The sequence below is a fragment of the Tenrec ecaudatus genome, chromosome 13 (genome assembly GCF_050624435.1).
Source record: "Tenrec ecaudatus isolate mTenEca1 chromosome 13, mTenEca1.hap1, whole genome shotgun sequence".
Classification (NCBI taxonomy): domain Eukaryota; kingdom Metazoa; phylum Chordata; class Mammalia; order Afrosoricida; family Tenrecidae; genus Tenrec; species Tenrec ecaudatus.
The window spans coordinates 4352720-4377134 of NC_134542.1; the positions used below are offsets into that span (position 1 = coordinate 4352720).

At 59.1% G+C, this 24415-nt stretch overlaps 1 protein-coding gene across 4 annotated transcripts in view; it reads right to left on the minus strand.

Moving 5' to 3' along the window:
• Nucleotides 1-4463: 4463 nt before the first annotated feature.
• AGAP1 (ArfGAP with GTPase domain, ankyrin repeat and PH domain 1) overlaps nucleotides 4464-24415 on the minus strand; it is a 411022-nt gene continuing 391070 nt past the window's right edge. For all 4 annotated transcript variants that reach the window (XM_075529186.1, XM_075529185.1, XM_075529188.1 and 1 more), the window contains 2 exons: nucleotides 9411-9666; nucleotides 4464-7247 (listed from right to left, as the gene is read on the minus strand). In XM_075529186.1, coding sequence (XP_075385301.1) covers nucleotides 7044-7247; nucleotides 9411-9666 — 460 coding nt within the window. In that variant the 3' untranslated portion in view covers nucleotides 4464-7043. The remainder of the gene's footprint in view (nucleotides 7248-9410; nucleotides 9667-24415) is intronic.

Sequence of the window (24415 nt, forward strand, 5' to 3'; positions counted from 1 at the left end):
AGCCTTGAACCCAGTGCTTGAGGGTCCAGAACGTATGCTTCCATCAACCCAGGACACCCACTATGGCACGGAGCCTGAGCCAAAAGGAAAGAGGAAAGTGAGCCAGACCCATCAGAAGAACGGATAACGAAACCCTAGTGTAGCGCCACAGTGGCACACCACGCGTCACCAAAGCCACCAAGGAAACTACCGAGCGTCTCCCGGCATGGATGGATCTGGAGAACAGGGTGCCGAGTGAAGGTGGTCACGCGTGACAGAGCGAGCGTTGCATGAGCCCATTACTATGAGGACAAACACCCAGACAAAGCCTGGCGTGCCGAGGGGGGCAGAGGGAGGGCAGGTGGGGAGGTGGCCCAGAGTAGATGGTTGACAGGTACAGACCTGGGCGTAAAAGAGGAGGAATTCTATGGAGGGAGAAGAGATCACAGCGGGTGGGGGAGGTGGGATAGAATACTGGGGTGGGGGTCACTGAGAGGTTTGAACTGTGAGATTCAGATTGATAGTTGGAGATGTAAACCCCTCATCTAATCCGTAAGAGAGCGAGGAGAGAGAGAGAATTCCATTGGGCTTTGGAGCTGGCAGAAGCCAAGGTCATACCCTCAGCAGGCCCTGACGGCCAGAGCACTGTATCCTCCGGGAAGCTGCTTTCCTGAATGTGGTTTGAAGCCAAGACGAATGGAGGTCAGCAAAGTGAGCAAGTCAGGTGCACTTCCAGAGCCCACACACCTGGGGCAAAGGTGCTGGGTGCCTCTGCCCCTCCCAGACCCCTCCCCACACACCCATTGGGTGCAAAGCCACCTGTACAGTGAGGGACAGCCACCAGGGCCCCGAACTGTTGAGTTTCTTGCAAGATACAGAGAAGACTCTGCACACAAATTAGTCTCCAAGTTGCTGAGCCGGGAGGGGGGGTGTGCTCGAGAGCACGGGGTCGCTCGCATGTGTAGCAAATTAAATGCTGTTCCCCCTCCAGCTTTAAAAATAAACAGATCTTGGAAGTGAGTGCGGCTAGAGATTGGTCAATACCATATGCAAATAAATAAGTGCTAATTGCTTGCGGTGTCTTCGGGTGTCAGGTACAGTTATTGGGCCACATTTATGGGCCAATTAGGCGCCTTACCGGACTTTAGTGGTGATAAATGGTGGAGTATCGGTTTCCCAGGACGCGCTGGGAGAGAGTCGGGCCGAGCGTAACTCTTCCATGTTTATGTCCTCCACAGACTCGGAGGCGTTTGTCCCCAGCTCGGCTTCACTGTCAGGATGTGCACCTGCTCAGCCACTGTGGGCAGGGTGGGCCACCTGGGGGCATGTTAGTCCTTGACCTCCTGCACTGAGGCTCCCCCAGGGTGCTCTGGATCTCGGGGGAGGGCAGGGTGAAGGGTGGGAGGAGGTGGCAGGCCAGGAAGGACCTCTCTCCAAACTGGTTTCCCGCCAGTCTTGCGCTGGTACAAAGCGGCGAGGTGTAAAGTAGACTGGCCGGAAGGAAGTGGGTGCCACTGGACACTGGGCCGCCCCTCGGCACTCCAAGGATGGTGAGGTCCCTGGTGGGCAGAGTCCGTTCCTTTGTCCTTTCTCTCATGCTCGGGAGGATCTTTGGGGGGGGGAGGCTAAGGTCCCCTGAGGGACAAAGACAGACTTGGTCTCACCCCTAAGGAGCTGGGGTCAGCACAGCATGAAGAGCTTTCACAAGTCTTGGCTGGTGACATGTCACTCATTCCTGCCTTTGTTATTGCCCCGACACGGCCAGCCGCAGGCAGTCCCGGGTGCCTGTTGTGAGCAGTTGAGACACTGGCTCAGGGGCCTGGAGGACCTGGAATCTCCCAGGAGGGAGATGGACCCTGGGAGGTTGGCCAAAGAGCTTGAGGAGAGACGGATCTAAGGAGGGAGCCCACTAGGGTCAGTGAGTGGGGACCAGCATGGGGGGAGGGGCACTTCTCAGAAGGAACCAGGCCAACCTTCTTCTTCCTCACTGACTGGGGGGAGTGGGGCATGGCTCTCAGGCCACCCTGCACTAGTGGGTGGTCCTGGCCCGTTCCTACCAAGCCTGCCCTCTCAGGAACCAGGCCTGGGCTCCAGGAAAGCCCTTGTGTTGTGTCCCTCGAGGCTTTGTGCAGGCCTGGTCTTTTCAGAGACCTCCGTCCTGTCCCGTGGACAGGGAGGCAGAGCACGGCAGGGAAGTGGGGCTGGGAGACTCTGAGGGATGCTGCTGGCGGAGAGATCCCAGCCCGGGCTGCCGAAACCATCCCCTGGGTGTTGGAAGAGGGGCAGCTAGGAAGCGCCGTAGAATGGGGAAGGTTGATCATTTCGGACTGTCCTCAGGAGGACTAGGTCCCAGGAAGGATGTCACCCATGGGAGAGAGCCAGGGAAAAGAAGACCCCAGGGAGCTAAGTGGACGCAGCAGGTCCAGCACGGCAAGAGTTGCCAGGAGCACGGACCACCGGGTGCTCCTGGGCCCTCCTCCGTGGCCAGGGCCCCCTGCAGCGGGGCATTCGTGTCATGGCTGGGAACCGAGTGGGTCAGCTCTCAAGATTCCCACCTATTTTTGAAAGAAACCCCCAGTAGAGAGGGACCCCATGACCCTTTTCAAGGTGCATGTGTATGCATGTGAGATGGGCAGGGGTCTGAAATCCAGGTGCAAGGTCCTCCCTCCTGTGGGAACGGGACGCCAAGCAGCATGCATTCTGGCCTGGCGGTGCTGGGGAGAATGACCGGGAACCCCTGGGCGGGCTGTGCTGTGCATTAGGTGCAGTGAGCAGGGGTGGGCACTGGCTACCTGCAGACTAGTCATAGCTCAGGGGACTTGGCTCCCTCCCTGGAAGGACAGGATTTCCTGCAGGGGGCATGAGCTGGGCTGCCACCAGGCAGACCTGAGCATCTTGGCAGGCGGCATAGGAATGGAGTCACCTCTACAGGGAGAGTGGGGCGGCGTGGGGAGTGGGGGGGGGTTGACCTCCTGCAGCAGATCCAGTCCCCTGACGGAGAACTTCAAGTAGCAGCTATCCCAGCATTTCTGTCTTTTAAAATGAAGCTGCCCACACCGTTCAGACGTTCGCTTTCAGGGGGCCTGGATGCCACCAGCACCTGGTGGCCAGAGATGGGGAGTGGAAGGGACCCGGCACTGCTGCTCCCTCCAGTGGATTCCCTGCAGCATGAAGCCCCCCTAATACACCCAGACGGAGCTGCCTAGAAGGGCGGCCAGAGAGCTCCTCAGAGGTGAGGATGGGGAGACTTCCTTCTCACCTACTTTGGATGTGTTGTCGGAAGAGACCGGTCCCTGGAGGAACACATTGCTTGGTAAAGTGGAGGGGCAGTGAAAAGAGGAAGGCCCTGGACGAGGTGGGTGGACGGACACAGTGGCTACGTCTGTGGGCTCAGGCACAGGGAACCGTGGTGAGGCCAGCACCGGGCTGGGCTGGGCTGGGCCGGGCCAGGCAGAGCTCTGTGGTGCACAGGGTCCCTCTGGGTTGGAAACTCCTAGGTGACATGGAATAGCAATCAGTGCCCCTACCCTATCCAGTTCCTTCCTTCCACTCAAAACCCAGCATGAAACTCTATGCCAGTCTGGGCTAACACCTGGGCATGAGGGCCCCCTCCCCTGGGCTTGGTTCATGCTGCTCAGTGTCAGGCCCAAAGACAAGCCCCTCGAGCCAGTCTCCCGTATGGGGGATGCTTCTGGCCACGAGCAGGCGGTACATGGTTGGAAGTCAGAGGGATGCCTGCTGGTAGGCTTTGTTGCCTTTAAGCTGGGCAGCCTCGAACCTGCACACATTCCTGCCCACCCCACCCCACCCCCACCCTCTGGCTCCAGGCAGCCCAGTCCTGTGTGTGTGTAGGGTGGGGGGTCGGGAGCATCTTGTACACAAGAGGCACAAGTCGGAAAAGCAAACAAAAAACCCACAAACTCAGCCACTGAGACCAGTCTGACTCCCGGCAGCGCTATGGGACAGGCTAGAGCTGACCCTATGGGTTTCTGAGACGGTCACTCTGCAGGGGAGTAGAAACCCTGTCTTTCTCCCTTGGAATGGCTGGTGGTTTCGAACTGCTGACCTTGTGGTGAGCATCTCAGCGTGTGACCCACTGTGCCACCAGGGCGCCTTGAAATCCAAAGGCTGGAGAGTCACAGCCCCATCATGACCTTCCTGGTGACCCTTGGCCAAGAGGGGTTTTCCGATGCAAGTTTCTGGCAGTCCCGTTTGGTGGAAGGTGAGGGCCTCCGGGCACCCCCTGGGTGTCAGCACAGGCCCGCACCCCCAGGCTTTCTGGGGCTGGTTTGGCAGAAGTGGATGGCCAGGCCTTTCTTCCGATGTTCTTCTGGAATGGCAGCCAAGTATGTCCACCCTTTGCACGACCTGGGGACTCCCTGATCATCAGAGGGGGTCAGAAAGGGGCACGGGGTCAGGGGCTGTGCAGGAGCGCAGTCAGCTAAGAGAACAGACGCCAAAGATTGGAATACCAAGCAGATCAGCCTTTAGTCGCCTTTATTTTAACAGAAAACCCCGGACACCCACGACCACCCCTTCCTCGGTTGCCACAACTTGGGTTCGAGATAGCAGGCTACATCCCGGAGCCCATGAACATCCCGTCACTGGTGCGTTGGAGGGAGGGAAGGGGAACGGGTGGGGCGAGGAAAACAACCTAACATTCACGTCGTGGAAGGTTAAGTGAAAAAAGAAGTCATTTGGGAAAATATTATATTATAAACACATATAATAATAATATGTACACACTCATATACATCCCAAAGAAGCCATACAAGAATTCTGTTTGCTTTTGTTTGCTGTTTCCAACAGAAGGCTCCGCTATGAGAAAGCATTCCTATGGTGGGAAGTAGCTACAATGAAATAATTTAAGAGTGTCTTTGATACTCGAGCGGCAGTTCACTACACCAAGTCTATGCCAGAAGGCTGTGTGGACGTGACAGTGTGTCGGTGGAGAGGCCAGGGACGCGTGCACCGGGGACAGATGTTGGCGTCAGCTTCCTCAGCCCCTCCTGTTCACACGGAAAGTGACTACACGGTGGTGACATCACGGAAGAAAGGGGAAAACGAAACAAAACACAAAGCCCGACACACGCACGGCAGGGTACAGATTTTGCGTCCCGGGTCTCCGATCTGCGTGTGGCCCCGCAGTGCTCCACTGAGTTTAAGAAAAACCAGAAGCCACACCTGTCCCCATGCTCTGCTTCACAGCGCCCCCTGCCCACCCGCCCACCCCGGGGACAAAAGGACTGCGCCGGGGAGCAGCGGGGAGGCGGGCCTCCCAGGCTGTCCACCTCCAGGGAGCAGACTGGCCCTGCCACTGGCCACCAGGGGTTCCTGAGTGAGTGTCCTCCGGCCAGCAGCGGCCGCGGGATGGGACAGGAAGCCGCGCGGCCACTCCCTGTGAAGCTTTGTTTCTCCATCACCTGCTTTTTAAAATTTTTTTTTTTGTTGAAAAAGTGAGGAGGAAAACTCTTACAAAATAGAAGGTCCCGCAGAGAGGAACAAGGGGTCTGCCCCTGTTGGCTGGCACTGTTTGCGTTTTCCCCAAACTGCGGTCTTGTGGCGAGGCCACGCCTTGCCTGGACCTGCCACAGGGCTCTTGGCACCTGGGGCCCCTCTCTTAACCTCAGTGGTCACATGATGGGTGGGTTCTCTGTTGGGCCACCACAGTGAGCGAATGGAGTGAAGGGCTGGGCCACCGGGTCTCAGTCACCAGTCCCTGGTGTCAAGTCGGCTTCGGATCCTGACTGGCCTCTGTCAAGCCCCCCCAGGGGGTCTGGGATTCAGAAACCACCCCTTCCTCTCGGTTATCCATAGCTGGGAGGCGTCACACGCCCCTCTTCCCCCACCCGTTCGGAGGCTCTCTGTGCTCAAGTCCGTCTGTCTGTTCGTCAGCTCACCTCGGCGGCATCCTCTGCTCATCCTGAGCGGGTAAACCGTGCCAGCAGCAGCCCCCATTCCAACTGGTCCCCTTGGGAAAGCAACTACTCACAGCAGAGCAAGCAGTCCCCAGCCCAGTCCCCGCTACTGCTCTGCCGCTCTCGATGCACAGTGCGGTGTCATCTACCTGCACTCGGTCAGGGTGCGTCCATTCAGTCACACGCCTCTTCTAAAGGTGGAGAGTTGGGTGCGGGGGCGGGGGGCATGCAGCCTGGAGCGGCTGAGCCCCATCCCATTCACCTTGGCAGAAGGGCAGAGAACATCTTTTACAAAATGGGGGGTGGGCATGGAGGTGTGGGAGCTAGCCTCTGGCATTTCTATACTTAGCTTCCTCCACGGACTTGGGGTGTCACCACCACCCCGACTTGGGTCTCAGAGTGGTCCCGCTGACTCTCCCCTTTGTGTTTTCCTACCAGGGCACTGGCGCTCCGGGCACCCCCAGCAGCGTGCGCCCTCTCTTTGGACTGAAACTGACGGAGATACTAAATTATGAGTTTAGGAGGGAGGGCTCGGCGCACGCTGGCGAGTGCGCGGCTTCCGAGAATACTGCAATCACATCCCGGCAATCAGCGGCGCGTCCCTCGTCACTACCTCCCGGCCCACACGCCTTCTCCGGGTGACGACTAATCAGCTTCTATTAGACGGCGGTAATGCTGCTCGAACTCGGCTATCCGCGCGTAATGAAGCCCGCAGTCTCTTCGGAGAGATTAGCTACAACTGATTTGACACACGCACCATCACCGGGCCTCAGACCTGACAAACTGTGCTTGCTTCTGATTTCTCCCGCCCGGCCCTCCGAGGGGAGATGGGCTCCGAGCGGGCAGATGTGCTTAACGGCCGGTGCAGGGACGACACCTTCCCCAGCTCCCCGCCTGCACGCCCCCCATGCCCTGCTCCCCCCCAGGCGGCCAAGGCCCGGAGGTGTGTTCTGTGCTATCATCTGAGGGCCCCTCCTGCCAGTTACTCAGGAGGCCAGGAATAGGAATCGGTTCAGCCGCCTCCTCCCCCTCTTGCCAGACGGAGGGCCGGCAGGGCTGTCACTTGGCTTGGGGGGTTGGGGGGAGCGGACAGTGGGGACGCAGAGGCCTCACTTGTGGGCCTGTCCGGGCAGGGCCCAGGGCCGGTCAGATAATGGTGGGCATCCTGCCACTGCTGGTGGCGCGGTCGGTGCCCTTCCGGGACAGGTTTGGGGTGGCCATGAGCTCGAAACGCTGGTCCGGGCAGCCATACTGCAGAAGCACCTCCACGCATTCCTGGCTGGAGGCCTGCCGTGCGTAGGCCAGCGCCGTGTTCCCGTGGGCGTCCCGCGCCATGACGTCCACGCCGTACTGTAGGCAAGAGTCCACGTTAGTGTCCCTGCAGCCACCAGCGTGTGGCAGAAATGGGGGCGGGAGAATGAGGGAGTCAGGGAGGGGAAGGAGACTGGGGAACAGAGAGGAGAGGGGAGGGAGGGGGTTAGAAGGGTGGAAGTGTACAAGGGGGAGGGGAGTGCCCTGCACATAGCTGGGTGTGGACACAGACCTGGGACCAGGCTACAGGTGACCCGGGTGGGGAGGGGGCACATTCCCTGGAAGGGACACGCACTCTTCATGCCTAAAGGACTCACTCCATGGAGTCCTCGGCTGAGTGAGAATGTTCACTGGCTGCTCCCCATTCTGACCAGGAGCAAGCACCCTTTCCATTCCCAGGTGGGCGCAGTCTGCCCAGTGTGAGCAGGGCAGGCACATGCTGCCCCCTCGCTCTCATCCAAAAGGCCGAGCACGTTCAGAGCAAGCCTGGTATGTAGACTGGCAGCCCCTGGTATGCAGACTAGTCTGACTTCACCTCGGCTCTGTAGGTCAATGGGAGCATCGAAAGTCAGATGTTTCTGAAAGTCCGCAACGTCCCTTATAGCTTTCCGTGCAGAGGAAATGTTAAAGAGACGGTCCCAGACACAAAGACATCTCTCACTCAATGACCCAAAACTCCAAACCCACACCCACTGCCATCAGGTTGCTTCCTGCTCACAGCGGCCCTACATGACAGGGAAGAACTGCTCAGTGGGTTTCGGAGACCAACTCTTTGTGGGAGTAGAAAGCCCTATCTTTCTGCCACCCAACTGCAGAGCTCGTGGTTAGCAGCCCCTACACCAACTGCTCCACTCACAGGGTCCTCTAACACGACGGCAGTCGTAAGGCTCCACAGTTGTCCTGACACTCCGGACTCTCCGTGGTACAGGGTACCACGGAGAGCCCCTTCACACAGTCTGTGGGGACCCCACGGCCCCAGGTGAGCCTTCTGCCCTCCTCTGGGGATCTTGTTCATGCCTGGCACCCAACTGGAGAGAAGGCTAGTCTGGGCTCTGGGTGGCCGGGCCCTGCCAGCGCAAGCTGAAGCCCAAGCCAGCTCCGGGGCCCCGGTGGCTACAGGTTGGTGCCGTGGGGCCCAGGGCAAGGGTGGGTGTGGGACCACCTCTGGCTGCTGCAGGCAGAGTTGGGGCAAGTCAGGACAACACCTGGCTCTTTCCTGTCCACAGTCACTGGCTTTGTGGTCAAGGAAAGGCATCCTGTGGGCTGTACATAAATCAGATGTCCCTACACTGGAAAATGCTAGATCTGAGTACCTTATCTCCTCCTTCAGGGAACCGACTGTCACCTGACCTTCAAGATTGACCTGAAAAGACCCCACTGCCCTGGACTCGATTCTGACTCACGGTGACCTTGTGGAGGCAGAGCGGAACTGCCTCATGGGGTGTGCAGGCTGTCGATCTTTCCGGGAGCACACAGCCTCGTCTGATGCCTGGCAACTGCACCCCTAGAGCTCCCTGACTTGCAGGAAAGGGTGACCAGGTAGAGGAAACATCCCCAAACCCTCAGCTGTAGGGCTGAGTCCACCTACAGGACAGGGCATATCTGCCCCTGTGGGCGCTCGAGGCTGAGAATCCTTCGTCTTCGTGAGGAGCGGCTAGTGGGTTCGAACTGCCTTCCTTTAGTGCGCAGCCGAGTGCTTGCCCCTGTGCCTCCAGGGCGCCCTCTTTCAGACAGAGGTCTCTCCTACTCCTTTATCATCGGGACAACCTGACCAGATGGGCTTCCACCAGGGAGATGGATGCAGAGCAGGCTGGACAGAACCCTCAGGGGCTGGTTCTCTGCTAGCCTGAGAGGGGTCTCTTCAGGAAACGGGGTGTGGTGAGATGCAGACTGGAGATCAGCCACAGGGCTGGCTCTCTAAGGGGATAGGGGGAGAGGGGCAATGGTCCCCAGGAGCCAGGCAGAGGGAGGGGGTTACTGATTAGAGATCACCCACAGGGCCTGGTTCTCTGGGGAGCTGGGTAAGGGGTACAGAATACAGACTGGAAACATATACAAGGCCCGGGCCAGAGAGGCGGGTGGCAGGACACAGAGAGACTGGAGACGACCCACAGGCCTGGCTCTCTGAGGCCGGGGGAAGGGGAGGGCTGCTCTCTGGAGAGCAGGCCATGGGGCAGGGGTGGGGGTGTCCATGGCACCTACCCAGATAAGCAGCTGCAACAGCACCACGTTGCCCTTGCGGCAGGCCAGGTGCAGCGCCGTGCGGCCGTCGCCTTCCCCGCACGTCTCGTTGACCTGGTCGCGGGTGCCGTGGGCCAGCAGCAGGATGACGGTGCGCAGGTCCTCATCAGCCGTGGCCCGCAGCAGGTGCTGGCCCAGCGAGAGTTCGGAGCAGGGCAGCGACGCTAGGAAGAGTTTCTGCTCGTACTTGGCCCGGATCCACCGCTCCTTCTCCTCCCTGTGGATGCAGACATACTTGGTCACAGAGGGCAGACAGAGCATGTGGGATTGCTGGGCACCCTCCGACCTGACCCCCAACCCACAGCCCGGGGGTAGGGGGGAACCGAGGCTGAAGCTATGGCCCTGGGAGGGCTGCTGCTGCCACCCCATTCACAACAACCCCAAGGGCAGAGTAGAATTTCCCTGTAAGGTTTATGAGATGGTATATTTTTCAGGAGCTGACAGCCCCATCATTCTCCTAAGGAGCAGCTGGTGGGTTTGAACAGCTAACCCTGAGGTCAGCAGCTCAATGCCTAACCCACAGTGCCCAGCCCTCTCCACTGCCACTGGGTCAATGCTGACTCACAGTGCCCCTATCAGACAATGTAGAATTTCCCCCTATGAATTCCCAAGACTGCCACTCCTTACAGGAGCAGAGAGTCTTGTCTTTCTCCATGGGAGCAGCTGGTGGGTTTGAACTTCTGATCCTGAGGTCAGAAGGGGAGAAGCGAGCAAGCAGAGAGAGGGAGAGAATTGGGCAAGGAGGGGACAGAAAGAAGGAAGACAGGGAGTAGCTAAGGGGTAGGAGGGAGAGAGGAGTGGGCTCCAGGCGAGGGTGGGGGCTGGGGCACTGCTGGCCCCCCACTCAGGATGGATTTGGCCTTGGGGTTCCCAAAGGATGATGAAGGCAGGAGACCCTGGCAGAATCCCTGGAGCAGCATGGGTGGAAAAACCGCAAGTGGGGTTCTGCCAGGTGGCTCTTGAGGTTGGTGAGGCTGCCCGACCCCCACCCCTTGGACCCTGTCCTGCACCCTTAGGTCTGGGCAGGCGCTTGTGCCCTCAGGGAGGCACATGCAAACAGAACCACAGGGGTTCCGGACAGCAGGGCAAGATCTCACAAAGGATGCTCCCTTGCCGGGCCACTTGCTGTCTGCAGGAAGAGAAAGGGCTGTTGACACCTGTGCCCCAGTAATCCAGTGTCCGGTTACCCTAATCTGTTTCTAAGCACTTAGGCACACAGCCTTCCCAGGGGGAATCTGGATTAGCGGGCAGCACTTCCTGGACCCTCTGCGTGACCCCGGAGTCAACCCAGGGCCCTTTTCTTCCCAGATTTCCAGGACAAACGCTCCCTCTGCTTCAAGCTGAGCATGACCCACCTGGCCCCCAAACCTCATATGCAGGGGGCTCCCCACGCCTTCCCCTTCCCACCAGGACAAAAACAAACGCAACACAGTGACCTTCTGGTTGGGGTGTGACCTCACAGTTATTTGAAATGCTCTGGATTGAAGCCGGTGTCTGTGTTTCATAAATCACTCCCTGAGCCGGAGGTGCAGGACTGGAGCTTGAGGGGAAAGGGCGGCGGGCGGGACTGGGGTGGCATTTGAAGGGTCTTGGCCTTTGGGGCAGGCGTTCAAGTCAGAATGGCCTTATTAGGTTCTCCTGGGTTTCAGTCAAACTCCCTGCCAGGGAGTCAACAATCCTGACTCACAGTGACTCTGGCCTGTGGGTTTCCTGAGAAGAGAAAGTGGTTGGGAGTTCCGAAGTGCCAACTGTGGTGGTAGCAGCCTGGCATGTAACACACTATGCCAACAGGGCTCCCGGGACAAACCCGCGGCCGGACTGCGAGGCTGAATGATTAAGCTGCCTGCGGACAGAAACCCCAGGCAGGGAAAGGGCTGGAGACTCAGTTTATAGTCATTTCCTCCGTCGGTGGGTGTCTGGAGTGTCAGGTGAGAGTCGGCCTCTGCATCTGGCCGCCAACACACGGCTCCCCTGGGCCTAAGTCCTGTGTGTACGTGACACTTGGCTGTTAAACTCTGGTGCTCTGTATCGTCGTCCATCATCAAGTGGGGCCGGTGGGCAGGGAGGCGGACCATGCTGGCCATGGGCACCTCATTTGGCCATGCTTCCCTATATTTTGTAGTGGTTACACAGTGCGTTTGTACCTACAAGGTCGGCAGTTTGAAACCCCCAGTCACCGCGTAGGAGAAAGACGAGGCTTTTATACTGCTGGAAAGAGTGGCCGTCTGGCATACCCACAGGGGGGTTCAACCCTGTCCTGCAGGGTTGCTATGAGTCGGCAGTAACCTGCCGGCAGTGAGCTGGATTTTCAGAGTTCTCTCAGATGATTAAAAAAGATTTTAACTGATCCAAGGTTTGGGGGCCCCATGTGTGGAGCAAGTGTGGGGGTCATTTCCCTACAGGCCCGAGCTTACTTCCTGTCTCTGTGCACGATGGCTGGTCTCACGAGATCGCAATTCTCTTCAGAAGGCGGCTGGCTACAGCTCCCCCCCTCCCTGAGCCCCTGCTTCACCTTCTCGTGCTCCGAACCAAATCCCGAACCAAACCCAGTGCCATCGAGTCCATCCAGACTCAAAGTGACCCTACAGGACAGGCAGAACCGCCCTCTGGGTTCCCAGGACGTAACTCTTCACGGGAGTTTGAAAGCCTCGTCTTTTTGAACTGCTGACCTTGAGGTACCCTACCAGGCTCCTCTGAGAAGCCCACACAATCCGGGGGCTCTCGATTGTGATCCTTGATCGATTGAGGTCATCTGGAACGTGGCACCGGGAGTAGGGGCTTGGCTTCATGGAGACCCCACCCGAGGCACAGGAAGGGTTGGCTCTAGTGGCTACGCCCCTCGGCCTTCACGGCCTTTCAGGAGCCCTGGAAGCACGGTGGTCTGGGCTCAGCTACAAACCCCAGTGGACGCACCTACCAGCCGGTCCACGGGGGATGATGAGCGTGAGGTCCAGCGCAAGCAGTGGAAATCCCGGGGGGCAGTTCGTAAGAAAGTGCGGCTGCCTCTCGTGGCTACTACCCACTTTGTCCAACCACAGTGGCCATCAGCTCTACGGGCTTTCTCAAGGGGCAGGAGGGAGGGCAGTGGTGGCTTGGCCAGTGGTGGCCTGGGGCTGCCAGGCTGGGAACAGGGGACGCTGGCCTTGTTCTTGGTGGCCTGGATGTTGGCTGGGTCAGCTATTCCCTGGGTCCTGTTGTCGACGTGGACAGGGGGCTGGCTGAGGATCGGCCACTAGGGTTTAGGTCATGGTGTGTCCAAGTGGGCCCGACTGGAGACAGTGACGTTGCTAACAAGGCCCAGGGGTGTGGGGCCCCAGTGGCACAGACTCGGAGGTCCAGCCACTCGGACAGGAGCTTCCTGTGGCTCTGTGTGCTCAGTCCCGGCCCACAGCCAGCCAGAGGGGACGGAGCTGTCTGAACCAGGGAATGTGGGATGGGGGTCCCTGACAGGGGTGGGTGGGTGGGCTTGAGAGATACCTTGAGGGTACAGAGCTGTCTGAACTGGTGGAGTGGTGGTGGTGGTGCAGTAAGTCCTGGCTGCCCCTCCCCAGATTCCCTGAGGGTACAGAGCTGCCTGATCTAGGGAGGGGGGTATCTTGGCTGGGGCCTCTCAATGGTCCCTCCTGAGGTCAAAGAGGTAGCTAGCTGATCCTGGAAGGTGGTTGTTACTGGACCCCAGTCCAGCCACAGGCCTGAGATGCCCAGAGGCCTCCAGGATTACCACCCCCCCCCCACCCCTCTGCCCTTACTCCCATGTGGACAGCTGGTGGTGCTGAGCAGATCATCTGAAGCCATGCCTTCCAGGAAGCCCCCCCACGCCAGCACCAACACTCTGTCACTTGGAGGCCTTGGGGTCTCCTGGGAGCTCCTCCCCACCCCCGGAAAGGCCAGCTGACGAGCAGCATCACCGGCAGTGGATGACGGCCCCTCGCCCAGGCCCCTGAGTTACTGGTGCAGCCTCAGTCTCACTCAAGCCTTGCTGACGTCCGGGAGCTGGGGGGAAGGGGCTGACAAGCCAGCCCCCAAATAAAAGGAAAGGTCCCGGCACAAGAAACCATTTGAACTCTCCCTGTCTAAAACAAAGCCCATCTGGGGGAGTCCCTGGCCTCCTACCAAAGATTTGGGGGTCCAGAATTGGGGGTCAGAGGGCAAGTGGGGCCTGGGGCCCAGAAGCCAAGACTCAGAGGGGTTCCTGGAGCTTGCCCAGCTGGGAGACAGAGCCCTGGTGCCGCAGCCCCCAGCCTGCAGGGCAGGGATCCACATGGCCACCCCCAGGCGCGGGTATCCCTGAGCCTCCCTGGAAAGGGCCAAGCAGGTGGGCAGGTCTCCAGCAGGCTTAGTGTCACTCATGTGGCCCCCTGATGAGCACTGACAAGAGTGGCACCTGTGGTGACTAGAGTGTGTGCGGGGACAGCCCTTGGCATGCATGGCTCCTGGGGGACCCCATCACACCTTGTTTTCCTAGAGGAACCCTGCCTGGGGTCTCCTACCATGCTGAGGCTCTGGGGAATTATCTCAGAAAGGGAAGGCAACCGGAGGAAGAGGCTGAGGACATCAGGGGTCAAAGGGTGGGACTCTGGGTTTGAGATGGGGCTGCTCGCAGGAAGTGGTGAGGGCAGGAAGCGGCAGGGTGGGGTGGTCAGGGAGCCAGGTGCCCCAGAGCTGTCCTGGTGGTATTCGGGCAGGGCTGTGGAAAAGATGAACGTGACACTCCTCTCACCCCACTGGGCAGCGGCCAGGCTTGTACTGGTGGGAGGACCAGCACCATGCCAGGCACAGCCTCTGATGGTGGCCTTGGATGTCCCGTGCCACCCCAAGGACTTCCCGAGCCAGATGGACGGAAGGAAGCCAGTTGATGCAGGGTGGCTGTCGGGGGACGGGGTTCCAGTGAGGAAGAGGAAGGAGCATTCGGTTAGCAGGAGAGGCTGTGCCAGGCCAGGCTAGGAGACAGAGCTCTGCCCAGATCCTGAGGTCAGGACTGGGCCACTGCCCTGCACGGGCCCTGGCACTGAGCACCAGTCCTGGGGTGTTGGGAACACCACGTCCTGAGAACTTGTGGTCTTGGGGGAGGCGCAGTCAGTGGGCCCCAAGGAGTCGGTGGTGGTGGGGGGACGGAGTTGGCCGGGGTCACTGAGGGTTCAGCAGGCAGCACCGTTGATGACACAGTGACAAAGACAACTGTGCCCAAGGAGCCGAGGGCGTCCTGGGAAGATGTGTCCTTAAGGCCCTGCGCCAGTCACGTCTCGGGAGGGGCATCAGGCCTGGTCGAGCAGAGGGTGCGAACCACAGGGATGTGCTCAACGAGAAGGACAGACACAGCGGCGCAACCGTGGGCGCAGACATGATGGGGACTGTGCCCACGCGCGGCAGGCTGCCGCGCTTCTGGGGTGCTCGGGACACTGTGAGTCAGAGGTGCCAGGGGGTGAGGGGCACCCAACAAGGGCAACCACTGCAACCACAGGTGTGGGGTCCCAGCCCCTAGGCCCTGGGCGTGGGGTATCCTGGTGGGGATTGGGGCTTCCACTTAATGACAGTAAGGGTGGACTCTAAGTCTCATACTCTCTGAGTGAGGGGGAAAAAAGAGCTGCTGAGGGCACCTGTAGGTGGGGGTCTCAGGTGGCTGGGGTGCCCGGTGCAGGCTGACCTGGGACATGTCATGGTCTCAGCTCCAGGCCCCCACAGGGAAGCCAATGTTGCCATAAAGCGCCCCCGCCAGGTCGAGTTCTGTGGACATGCGTCTGCGCTGCCCCTGGGAGCCAGAGGAAGACCCTGCAAGGCTGGCCAGCCTCGCTGCCTCCATCCTGGGGCAGCCGTGCCCAGATCCCGGCGGCGATGTGTGAGAGCGAGGAAGAGGGGTCAGTGACTGGGGCCGTGCGGGTGTGTGGCTGGCACTGTTCATGTTTAAGGGTGTGGTCAGTGTCTGGGGACACAGGAAAGCTGGGAATGCTGTTAATCGAGTGTTGGGTGGATATTCTGAGGCCGTGTGTGGATTTGGATGTGGGTGGATGTTTGGGATGCTGCAGTATTTGGGGGTGCTGCGAAGCATTGTCCCTTGACACTTGTGTCTCCAGCCTACACACCCCCACGGTGAGCCCTTATGGTGGGGTTTTTATAAATCCTGTTCACCCATTTCTATCTGAACACCATCTCCTACCCCGACTCCCTACCTGCCCATGTTAAAACAACAACAAACTTCAGGAGAAACGTGCTTGGGCCCCTGCCACCTTGGGGACCACCTCCCTGACTCCCCCCGCAGGGTGGGAGGGGGTGGGCGTTTTTCTAGCAGGGCTCTGAGCTATCCAGGTGAGGAAGACATTTGGGGGGGGGCAAGGCTCTGGCTTTGGAGGGGACCCCGTGGGGTGTGGGATGGGACAGGAACAAAGGGCTAGCAGCAAGGAATAGGTTCCAAGTGCCTCCCTGCAGCCGGTGGCGGAACAGGAACCAGGAGGGCGGCCTGGGCGGGCGGACAATGTGCTAAGAAAACACGGGCTTCCTCTCCCAGCAGGGTGGCCACGGCACGCATGCCTTCTCCCTGGGCCGCGTTGCTAAGGCAGGCGCTGGCTGGGGAAGCAGCCCGAACGAACGACGACCCCAGAACCTGGGGGAGGGTAACAAAGACCCCTGGCCCTTTGCTTCTTTTAAGACACTGGCCACGTGAACCCCGCATCCAGGGCCGGGAGCCAATGGACAAGGGCTTATGCTCCTGGGGAAAGGACAGAATAAACAGACCTCCTGGCCCTTGGTCGATACCAGGAGGGTTCTGCCAACCTGCAGGGTGTTTTATGAGCACCGACAATCGGAAGGGAATCAACATTAATTAAATAAAGTCAACTGCATTAGGCTTATTACTTCTGTAAGGCACAGTTTCAGGTGCTGGCTGGCTGCTGGCGTGGGGCTGGTGGGTTTGCAGGCAGGTGCCAGCTCCGGGCACCCGGATGCCAGGGGACCCAGTCTCAGGTGTGTCCAGTTGGGAGAGAGGTTATGACTCTGCTGCTCGGGGCCGATGGGTCCAGCCTTTGTTGGATAAGAAAGTCCTCAGTGGATGTGCTCTGCGCTGGTGGCGTAGTGGGTGAGGCGTGGAGCTGCTGCTAATGGCAAAGTCTGCAGTTCAAAACTACCAGCCGCTCCTGGGGAGAAAGGCGAGGCTGTCTGTTCCCCATAGAGTAACCGTCTCAGAAACCCACAGGGGCAGTCCTGCTGTACCCTGGAGGGGCGCTGTGAGTTGGAATTGACTCGATGGCACTGAGTTGGGGTTTGTCTTGTTTCCTATGGAGTCGATTTCCAACTCAGAGAGAACCTGGAGGACCGAGCAGAATTGGCCCCTCGGATCTCTGAGAAGGCAAATCCTTATGGAAGCGGTGGGCTCTTTCTTCTATGGTGCAAGTGGCAGGTTTGGACCACTGAGCTTGAACTCAGCCCAGGGCCCCGCCAGGGTTCCTTTGGATGTTTCACTCCTGGTACCTATGAGTGTGACCTTGTTTAGAAACCTGGTCTTTGAAGATGCTCCCAATTTGGTTAAGATGAGGTCACCTGCGGCAGGGTGGCGTCGTTAGGTGCTGTTGGGCTGGGTACCACAGAGCCAAAGACACCCACCCAGTCCTCTACCATCCTCACAAATGCCGGCCTTGAGCCCAGTGTTGCAGCCGCTGTGTCCAGTCACCATGTTCAGGGCCGTCCTCTTCACCAAGCATGCCATCCTTCTCCAGGGAGAGCTGAAGCACAGGAGATGGGGTCTCCCCACCCTGGCCTGTACTTCCTCCAGGTCAGATGCACTCCTCCACCTGGCAACCCAGGGGTGGAATCCGTGTGCTTCGCCAGCACCACTGTTCAAAGGCACCCATTCGGCTGCACTCTTCCTGATTCACTGTCTAACTCTGTACGCATAGGAGGCAACCTGGTGGAGCAGTGGGTTATGTGTTGGGCTGCTAATCCCAAGGTCTGCAGTTTGAAACCACTCACCACTCTGAGGGAGAAAGATGAGGCTTTCTGTCCCTGGCAGTCCTGCGCTGTCCTCTAAGGCTGCTGTGAGCTGGCATCGATTCGATGGCAGTGAGCTTGACGGAGAGCTCACAAGACTGTTTCCAGAGCCCGTCTTTGCAAGTGACAAACCCAATGTGACTCACAGCAGGCTAACAAGGGCCTGCTTCTACCCGCTAGGCCCCCTGAGGGAGCCCCACCATGGGCATGCATGTGCAGAGGGCAGGCTCCCAGCAACCCTTCCTCACTGTCTGGCTGCCCACCCCTCCTCTGGGCTCTGGGACGGTATGTGGACGTCACTCGGGCCATCAACGAGGGCTGCACCTGTGTGTTCATGCAGGCAGGTGTGGGGGCTCTGGGAAGGATGCCCACCATGGCCTGAGAGCTGCCAGTACGAGCCAGCCTGCTGCTGGTGGGCGGCAGGCCTCCTCACTGTGCACCGTGGTGGCACTCCCAGGAGCCCGGGTGGTGGGCCCAGCTCAGCCGACGGGCGCCGTGGTCGGCTCCAGGCCACATCCATTGTCGATGTGGGGGGTGGGGGGCCTCTCTCCTTGGCTTGGCATGCTAGCAAGTGGACGGAGAAAAACAAGCAGAGTTTGGACTTGAGAGTGGGATCTGAAGGGCGACTGGAACAGGTGACCTGCGGGCTGGGGCCCTGCCTGGCAGCCCAGTCTCTTGACGGGCAGTCGGGAACCACACGCTCGCTGTGGGCGGTGCTCTCCCAGGCCTGCCCAGTCTACTCTCCTCCCTCTGCTTCCCAAAAGGGCTCCTTGAGCCTCTCTGGAGTCTCTGGACCCCGATTTCTCCGCTGTGGGTGTCCACACACTTTACCAGGAACATGAAGGGTCTGTTCTAGCTGGCCGAGAGGAGGTGGACGAAGCTCCGTGTCTCCAAGGCCCGCTGGCCAAGTGGTGGTGAGACTGAAGGGCGAGGAGCTGGCCGCCGGCCACAACACGGCAGTCCATTAGGAAAGTGCTGGGACGTTGGGCGAAAGCTGCCACGTGACTTTGGAATGACAGCTCTGGGTAAGATGGTCCTTGTTACTTTTCAGACGACTGCCAGAGTGTCCAGTGAAGGAAGACCAGGCAAATTTAGGTCCCCATTTGATAATCCCCCCCCACGTTGCTGGACGATACTATTTATTTTGCCATGCGTTCCTTAAAGACATGAGACTGTGAACCACAGTGAGTCTTCTAAATGAAATGTTCCCCTTTTGAATACTTTTGGGCCCCATGGTCACCCCACCGCCAAGTGAGTGAAGACTTGACGCATTTAAATGATGGTGCTTGCAAAGGACACGAGAGCCCACGGGCTGCCAGCGCACACACCTGCCCACCCTTGACACAGTGCGGCCAGAGCGGTCCTCAGAGACGAGGCTGGGAGACTTGGTCTCACATGTGCAGCCATGTGGCCAGGAGACCCAGATGCATGGTTGGGTCCTGGAGAAGGACATCACATTGCTAACGCCAACGGGCAGCAAAGACGAAGACTTTCACAAGACAGATGGACGGGGCGGGGCCGGGCCTGCTCTGGGAGCCAGGAACCCATGCCCTTCACCAACCTCCTCAGGGGACCCAACCCCTCTCACACACAGTGCTCAGGCTACTCATCCTGCGCACAGCACCCACCCACCCCCCCGGCCCCCCAGCACAGGCTCCACAAGAGGCAGTGGATCCAGTCAACGGTGAAGAAGGCATCCTAGCGTGCTTCACAGCGACGGAAGCCCATGCATGTGCTAGAGGCAGCAGCCGTGGGCCGTGGGCCTGGGGGTGGAAGGTCTTGCCCTCAGCCTGGCTGACAGTGCGCTGTCTACATCAAGCAACCATGCATCTGGGTCAAGCGGACCACACCCAGGTCAGCCGAGTGGGTTCCACCGATCTTGGCCTTCCTTTGCCAACCTCTCTGGATACCCAAAGTCTCGGGAAACCTCAGGTTTGTGTTTGGAAGGAGACGGTACACGGCAGTGACCAAGGATATGCAAGTGGGTGAAGTGCAGAGGTGCCTGGTTGGTGGGTGTCAGATGCACGTGTCCCTGGGTGTGTGTACAGGGAAGCGTTCAGCTGACCACTTGCCCAAGGGGGACATGCGCAGCCACCCCTCTGGCAGAATCTCATGGGAGAGAGCTAGGAGGCTGCCTTTCTGACAGTGCACCTCCCCACCCCCGCAACAGGGCAGCCCAGATGGGGCCAGGGCTTGTAGCTCCACACCTTTCTCGCTCCCTCCCCGGTCTCCTCGGGGCACATTTGGAAATTATTTAAGAAGACAAAATGCCTCTAATCTGTTACCAATTAGAAGAAGCATGTGAATATTATTTTCCAATTTGTGACTCTCGAGAGAATGTGTGTGTGTATGTGTGTCTCTCGCAACCAGAGAGAAGTAATTGAAATAATTATGTCTGCTCCACAAACAAGAGGCCGGGAGTCAGTGTGACACGCCTGGGGGGTGGACGTCCCAGGAGAACATCAAAGGCCCGAACCTGACCGGCCACTAGGTTGTGGGCTCAGCCCAGCCTGTTCACTGTGGGCCAGCTGGAACCCAGGCCTGGGGCTGGGGGGTAGGGGACCTCGGGGTCTTTGGGAAGACCTGGAGAGGAGGGGGAGCAGGGGTGAGAAGCACCGTCTCAGGCTCCGGGGGTGTCTCCAAGCACCATCTCTCACCCCAAGCTCGTCTGTCCACAGGGCTTCTTGGCCAGCCCTGGGGGGTGGGGGTAGGGGTGTGGCTGGGTCTGTGTTATCCAGGTTTTAAGCTTGGTGTGTAAGACCTAGTGATAGCGAGAAAGCTGGCCACGGCCTGAGGGAGACCCACGAGGAGCCCACGCATTTGCATGGTGCTGCTGGTGAAGAATAGGCCGGAAGAACAAACAGATCCTAGAGAAGTACTGCCGGGAGACTCCTCAGACGGGGAGATGGAGCGGCTGCCTCTCCTTTACCAAGCACAATGGCCTTCCCTGGGGACTGGTCTCTCCTGACCACATGCCCAAACACGTGAGAGCGCTCCGGCTGGGCTCCATCCAAGACGGATGGGGGTGCTCTGGCCGTCGTCCTCGCCAGCGCTGTCCTTCAGATGCATCGATTCTGCAGGGAAACCGCCAGGCTGATTCTAGGTTTTTATGTCTTCTTTGAAAAACAAACAAAGCAAAACAGACACAACCCCACAAAACGTACACACGCTGCATGGAAGAAGTCAGCCTCATGGGAAGGAGCTGGGGGTAGGGGCTGGTCACTGCGTCCCAGGTGAGCAGCAGCCCTGCAAGGCCCAGAGTAGGGGCACGCGTCCCTTCTCTGCCCACTCCTCCCGAGGAGAAGGGCTGAAGCCCCATCGGCCTTCCCTATGTGGAAATACACGCCGGCCGGCCCACCCTGCTTGCCCGTTCCTTGTTTGGGTTCTGAGAACCCACCGCCAGCACCGTGCTGTCTTTGCAGTCACCAGCGCCAAATGCTCCATGGGTACTCCTTCGCCGGAGGGGGGGCAGTTGGGCACCCCACTGGAGCACACACAGGTGAGGAGAAGCAAAGGACACAGACTGCTGGCGCAAGGAAGGGAAGGGTGCTCACGAACGAACTGAGAGAGGGAGAGAGCCGGCTCTCTCGGCTTTGCCTGGACGAGAGCCCTGTGTTTGATTCACAGAAATTCAAGTCTAGATAAATCCCACCCGAAGCAGCTGCTGCTGAAGACCAAGCATGGCAGCTTCAGCACCAATCCCGACTCAAGATAAAGAAGACCAAGAGCCTCACAGCTAGAGCAGTGGACACCTGGAGGTGAAGGAGGAAAGGCTGAGGTCGTCAAGGAGTTTGCCTGGCCTCGATCCACAATCAACGCTCACGGAAGCAACGATGAAGAGATCAGAAGACGCGCTGCATTGGGTCAATCTGCTGCACGAGACCTCGAGAGGACTGAAGAGGAAGGACGTGACTCTGAGGACTGAGGTGCGCCTGCGCCAACCCACGGCACTTTCAAAAGCCGCCTGCGCGGGTGAAGGCTAACCGAATCAGGGAGCCCGCAGAGGACTTGATGTGTTTGAAGCGTGGTGTTGGAAATGAATATTGAAAGTATCATGCACTGCCACAGAGCACACGAATCTGTCTCGGAAGCACAGCCACACACACACACACACACACACACACACACACAAAATGTTCCTTCGAGGCAAAGAAGGCGAGACTTTGTCTCACGTACTTTGGACATGTTGAAGTGGAGGAGCAGTGGAACAAGAGGAAGGCTGTCAGCGAGATGGATGGGCGCCGTGGCTGCAGCAATGGCGTCAGGCATAAGAAGCATCATGAGGGTGGTCCGGGGCCAGGCAGCTCTCCTGCCGTTGGGCACGGGGTCGCTGTGGGCCAGACCTAACTTGACGGCGTCTAACAACAGATCCCCATGAAAGAGAAAAGAGAGTCAAGTCGCCTTCCAGTTTGTCAGCAAGCATCTGGGGAGAGCCTGTGGGTCACGGCCACCAACCTCATGGGGTGACACGCTCTTGGCTCACCCAGCAGTCTGTGCCGCTTTCTCAGATGGGCCTGCTGACAGCCAGGCCTGCAAGGAGTGTCCCACATGACCCCCGCCCCCCCCCCTCCATTTCTCCAGGAGCTGGGAACACGGTGGCACTTGCAGCTTCCTCTCCAGGGTGCCCCTGTCGAGCACTGCCTGCTTTGGCCAGCGTGGGGGCTCTCTGTAAGATTACGTGTTGACGCCACTGTCTAGCCACAGCCCAACGGTCTGCTGGGTGGAGGGCTGCTCCCCCGAGACTGGCCCAGCTGGGGACCCCAGCAGAAGTTCACCATTCGCAGGCTCCTGAGCAGCTGGCCTTGATGAACCCCAACAAGGAAGGGGAGTCATGGAGGCATGCGAACGACTGGGCTGGGCTCCTCAGAGGAAGATGGGCGGACAGCCCCCAGGTCTGCGAAGCGTCTCAGCCGCAGACCATAGCAGCATGTCCTCTCTCCTCAAAGGCCTCCAGCAGGACCCCCCCCCCCCCCCCCACCAGTGGATGGACCTGGGTGTGTTCTGGCCACTGCCTCGAACTCGGCCCTCCCTGGTCAGAGAAAACGGCCACGCTGGTGGTTCTAGTCCCTACAGATAACGCTACTGCCGGGCATTACACCGAAGTCCCAGGCGGGCCGCACGTAGAGGAGAGCGCTTTTAAAAGGCAGGTGCTCTGTTACCACATTTCCAGGAGGGAAGGCTGAACCAACCAAGGGGCCTTGTCTGGGGAGTGGCCCCGTACATAGACGCATGAGACAGGGAGACGTGGCCCCTGCGCGGAGGTGCCGTGAAGACAGAGGCTCCTGAGAAGTCCACTGCTCTTTGGTGACACTTCTCCCGTGGACTGAGCTGGGGAGGGAAGGGGTGTTTCAGGGGGCACACCGACTCTTTCAATGCTCACAGAAGGGCCCCTCCTCGGAGCGCTGGCTGGCTTCCTCCCACCCCCCAGCTCGCCCCCCAACCAGCACGGGGTGCCTGTCCCCTGACGGGCTCCGTAATGAGGAGGACTGTCAATCACAGCTCCATTAGCCAGGGCGACTCTCACTTCCTGAAACAATTTATTGGATTCCCAGTAGCAAATGGGCCCTCTTGCTTTTCAGCCCCCTTTTTAGGGAGCTATTCAGAGGGAGTGTGTGTCCCTTCTGTCCCCGGGTGGCCTTTGTCTTCTACATTTGCTCATGAAAACACTTCCTGAGTTGTACCGACCTCCTCAGGCCTGGGCTTCAGAGTGTTGGCCCAAAGGTACCCCCCCTCCCACTGTTTGGCGGCCACACAAAACCCACCAGCTGTTTCCAGCTACTGACCCAGGGAAGGCGAGGGGGGGGGGGTGTTTATTTGCAGATTTGGGGAGGGCGGCCGGACAGGGGCGGGGAGGGCAAAGGAACATCCTTGGAGAAATTAAATCCATGCAAAGGAAGGAAGCCAGGAGGCTGAGGAAGGAATGCAGGGGGGGAGCCCAGAGTTTGGGGGGGCCTGTGCCTCCCAGCACTGTCCCTCCTCCCCCTTCTGTGCCTGACCTTTCAACTTTATTCCTGTGCAAGACCTGACCAGTTCGTACCATCGGCGAGGCTGCTGTCTGGTGCAGGGCCGGAGATGAGACCCTGGGCTGCACGACGGTGCTGGCAAAGAAAAAGCAGGTCCATCCTGGGAGAGAGGCCAGGCGGTCGAGACTGTGTCTGACCTCCTTTGGGCATGTCCTCAGGAGAGACCAGGCCCTGGAGAAGGACCTCCTGCCAGGTAAAGTGGAGGGGCGGTGACAGAGAGGAAGGCCCTTGAGGAGACGGACGGACACCACGGTCTGTCACCACACTGGGCTCAAGCACAGGACGTTATGAGAGGAGGTGCGGGGCCAGACGTCGGCACTGCCTCGACAGCACTAACGGTAATGGGGAGGGGATGTGCAAGGAGCACCATGTCTGCAGCAGTGGCCTGGAGCACACCTGCCTTTCGAGGCAGCGCACCCACGGGGCAGCTCCTGGTGTCACCGTGAGCTAAAGCCACGACAGTGACTAAGGTCCTCGCCAAAGGTCCCCTCCCTCGATTATGCTGCTGACTGTGGCCAGCTGAGTCCAACTCCACGCCTGCAGGCTAGAACTCTGCTCCACTGTGGCCCTTGGAGAGCAGGGTGCGCGCCTTTATCCCAAGTGCCTCAGCATGGGTGCAAACCCTAGGAAGCCAACCCTTCGAGTTCCCCAGGGAGTCAAAGCTTCACCTCAAGATGATTTAGGAAAATGACAGAATGACCACATGCACTCCACTTAGAGGACCCTGCTGCACTGCCAGTAGGACGCCAGCTATTAGAAATGAAAGCCGCTTCCACCAAACCACGAGCCACATAACCTACAGGAGAACTCTGCCCACAGACCACGACGGTGAGCCTGTCTTAGGGTTTCTCCACCCAAACCCAACCCAAAGTTGCTGCCATCGAGCTGATGCTGACGCAGTGACACTCCAGAGTAGGGCAGAACTGCCCCGGGTGAGTTACCAAGATTGCTTTTTTTTTTTTACAG